General features: G+C 52.3%; 1 protein-coding gene across 12 annotated transcripts in view; it reads left to right on the forward strand.

The window, feature by feature from the left end:
• elavl4 (ELAV like neuron-specific RNA binding protein 4) overlaps positions 1-2,500 on the forward strand; it is a 94,379-nt gene that overhangs the window by 63,699 nt on the left and 28,180 nt on the right. For all 12 annotated transcript variants that reach the window (XM_042057523.1, XM_042057527.1, XM_042057516.1 and 9 more), the window contains one exon: positions 1,962-2,065. In XM_042057523.1, the coding sequence (XP_041913457.1) occupies positions 1,962-2,065 (104 nt within the window). The remainder of the gene's footprint in view (positions 1-1,961; positions 2,066-2,500) is intronic.

The following is a 2,500-nucleotide window of genomic DNA, read 5'->3' on the forward strand; positions in this document are numbered from 1 at the left end:
CACACACACACACACACACACACACACACACACACACACACACACACACACACACACATCCATACACTTAGACAAGCACACATTTACTCTCACACACACTCTGGCAGGGGAGGGGGTTGGGGATGAACTCACCACTCAGTAGGGAAAAGCCCAGAGCTACATAAGAACTCTTTAATGTGACACACACACACACACACACACACACACACACACACACACACACACACACACACACACACAGAGTTAACATACACTACGAGTCACTCTCTTTCCAACACACTCACACACACACACACACACACACACACTCTTACACATACACCAAGCCACTCTCACAAATACACATACTGAGTTACACATACTGAGTTACACACACACACACGCACACACACACACACTCAGATCATGCTTGAGGGTAGCAGAGTGTATCAGTGTGCGGTGGCTTACACATGCCTCCCCCACTGCACTCTGTTTCAGCTAACCTTTCCACTGCCACCCTCCTCCTGCCTGCTGTCCCCTCTCCTCCTCCTCCTCCTCCAGAGAGCCACGAATAAGAGGAGAGACGAGAGGCGAGGAGGAGGGTTGGGGAGAGGGAGGGGAGGAGGAGAAGAGAGGGAGATGAGGGGAGGGTTGTTGCTCTTCAGCCTTCTGCATCGCAGCAGATAATTATCACCGAGGATAATGCACAAGAAGTGTCCCACGCAACAGAAAAGGCACTCTGATATAAACATTACAGAACAGAGCCAACACAGCGCAGCGCAGCACACACACACACACACACACACACACACACACACACACACGCGCGCGCGCGCGCACGGATCCCCTCAGGAATACACACAGCGTAGCTCTGAGAGCCGCAGATGAATAGCAGGAGCTGGAGGAGGAGGGGGGATGGGGTTGGCAGGGTGGGGGGGGGGGGGGGGGGTGGCGCTGGCTAGAGGGGTTAAAAGACAGAGAGAGTTAAAATTAGCCTTGCTAATATCGCGTAGCCTAGCTGTGGTGCGGCCAGCGTGGGGTGATTTCTCATTAGGACAGCAGCAGTGGCCTGTCTGATAATTAACTACAAGAGGAAGTGCTGAGCCAGGCCGATCTGCTGACAGGCAAGAGCCCCACACGGCTGCCGACACTGAGCCAGATCAGGGCCAGAGCCGGTTCAGTTGTGGGCCAGAGTCAGACTCCTTGGCTGAGAGGAGGTTGTGATGAGGGTAGATAAGTGCTTTGCTTCCTTGTCCCGACTAGCATGGCTGTAGGCGGTTTCGTGTGTGCGCTTGTGCGTTGGAAGGGTGTGTGTGTGTGTGGGTTGGAGGGTTGTGTGTGTCGGAGGGGTGTGTGTCGGAGGGGAGCTGGTGTTTGTTTTGTTGTTACGGCAGGCGTGTGTGTGTGTGTGTGCTCGTTCTGCTCTGCATTTGCGATTCCCTTTGCCGCTCACGCCGTGGACTCGGCGCTGTCGGGTCCGATTAACGAGGAGCGGGGAGAGAGGAGCGGCCTCCACGCCGGGCCCCGCCGAGCACCGCCGAGCGCTAACACACGCTAACGCGTGGTGGCGAGATCTTACGGCGCCGAGCGTTAGAGATCTTAAGGAGAGGCTGGCGCTCGCGCTGAAGGGGCCTCCTTTTGCAGTCAGATGGCTTGTGATTGTTGCCTCTGCTTAGCTGTCTCAAACGGAACAGACAGGGAGAAGGGGTGTTAAGTCAAAATAAATCTGCCGGAGGGAATGTCAGTGGCTTTTATTTTTGGAAAGGAAAAAGATGACTGTAAAAGCTCTTTATTAGAATATGCCGTCAAGCGTGTGTGTGTGTACGTGTCTCACAAAATCACTTGGGGAAAAAAGCAGATTTGAAGTTGAATAAATGTTAACATGTCAGCTCATACTCATCATGTCCTTTTTCCCTTTCCCCTTTTCTCTCCCTCCTTCTCTCCTTCTCTCCTTCTCTCTCTTTCTCTCTCTCTCTCTACAGGACAGAGTCTTGGCTATGGCTTTGTCAACTACATAGACCCAAAGGATGCAGAGAAAGCCATCAACACATTAAACGGACTCAGACTTCAAACCAAAACTATCAAGGTAGGCAGCCAGACGGACCGCCATCTTTGACAGACACTGACTGATCCACCTCCCTCCCCACAGGGTGTGTGTGTGTGTGTGTGTGTGTGTGTTGGGGGGTTGCCCTCCCTAGACTGATGGATGACAGCACCTGCTGTGAAGTGACGTCGGGGTGTGGCTAGGTAATGGAACAATATCCAATTTAGGCAAAGGCAACGCATCACTGACTTTCCTTCTATTTTTCTATTTTTCCTTTTCTCTTTTTTTTCTCTCTCGCCTCTCCCTCCCTCTCTCTCTCTCTCTCTCCCTCTCTCTCTCTCTCTCTCTCCCTCTCTCCCTCTCTCTCTCTAACTCTCTCTCTCTCACTCTCTTTCTTTCTTTTTCTTTTGCAATTAGTCTGCGGCGTTTCTCTTCATTTTTCACGCTGCTGAGGCTGTCAGTGGCTGTCGATGAGGT

Source organism: Alosa sapidissima, chromosome 12, assembly GCF_018492685.1.
Source record: "Alosa sapidissima isolate fAloSap1 chromosome 12, fAloSap1.pri, whole genome shotgun sequence".
NCBI lineage: Eukaryota > Metazoa > Chordata > Actinopteri > Clupeiformes > Clupeidae > Alosa > Alosa sapidissima.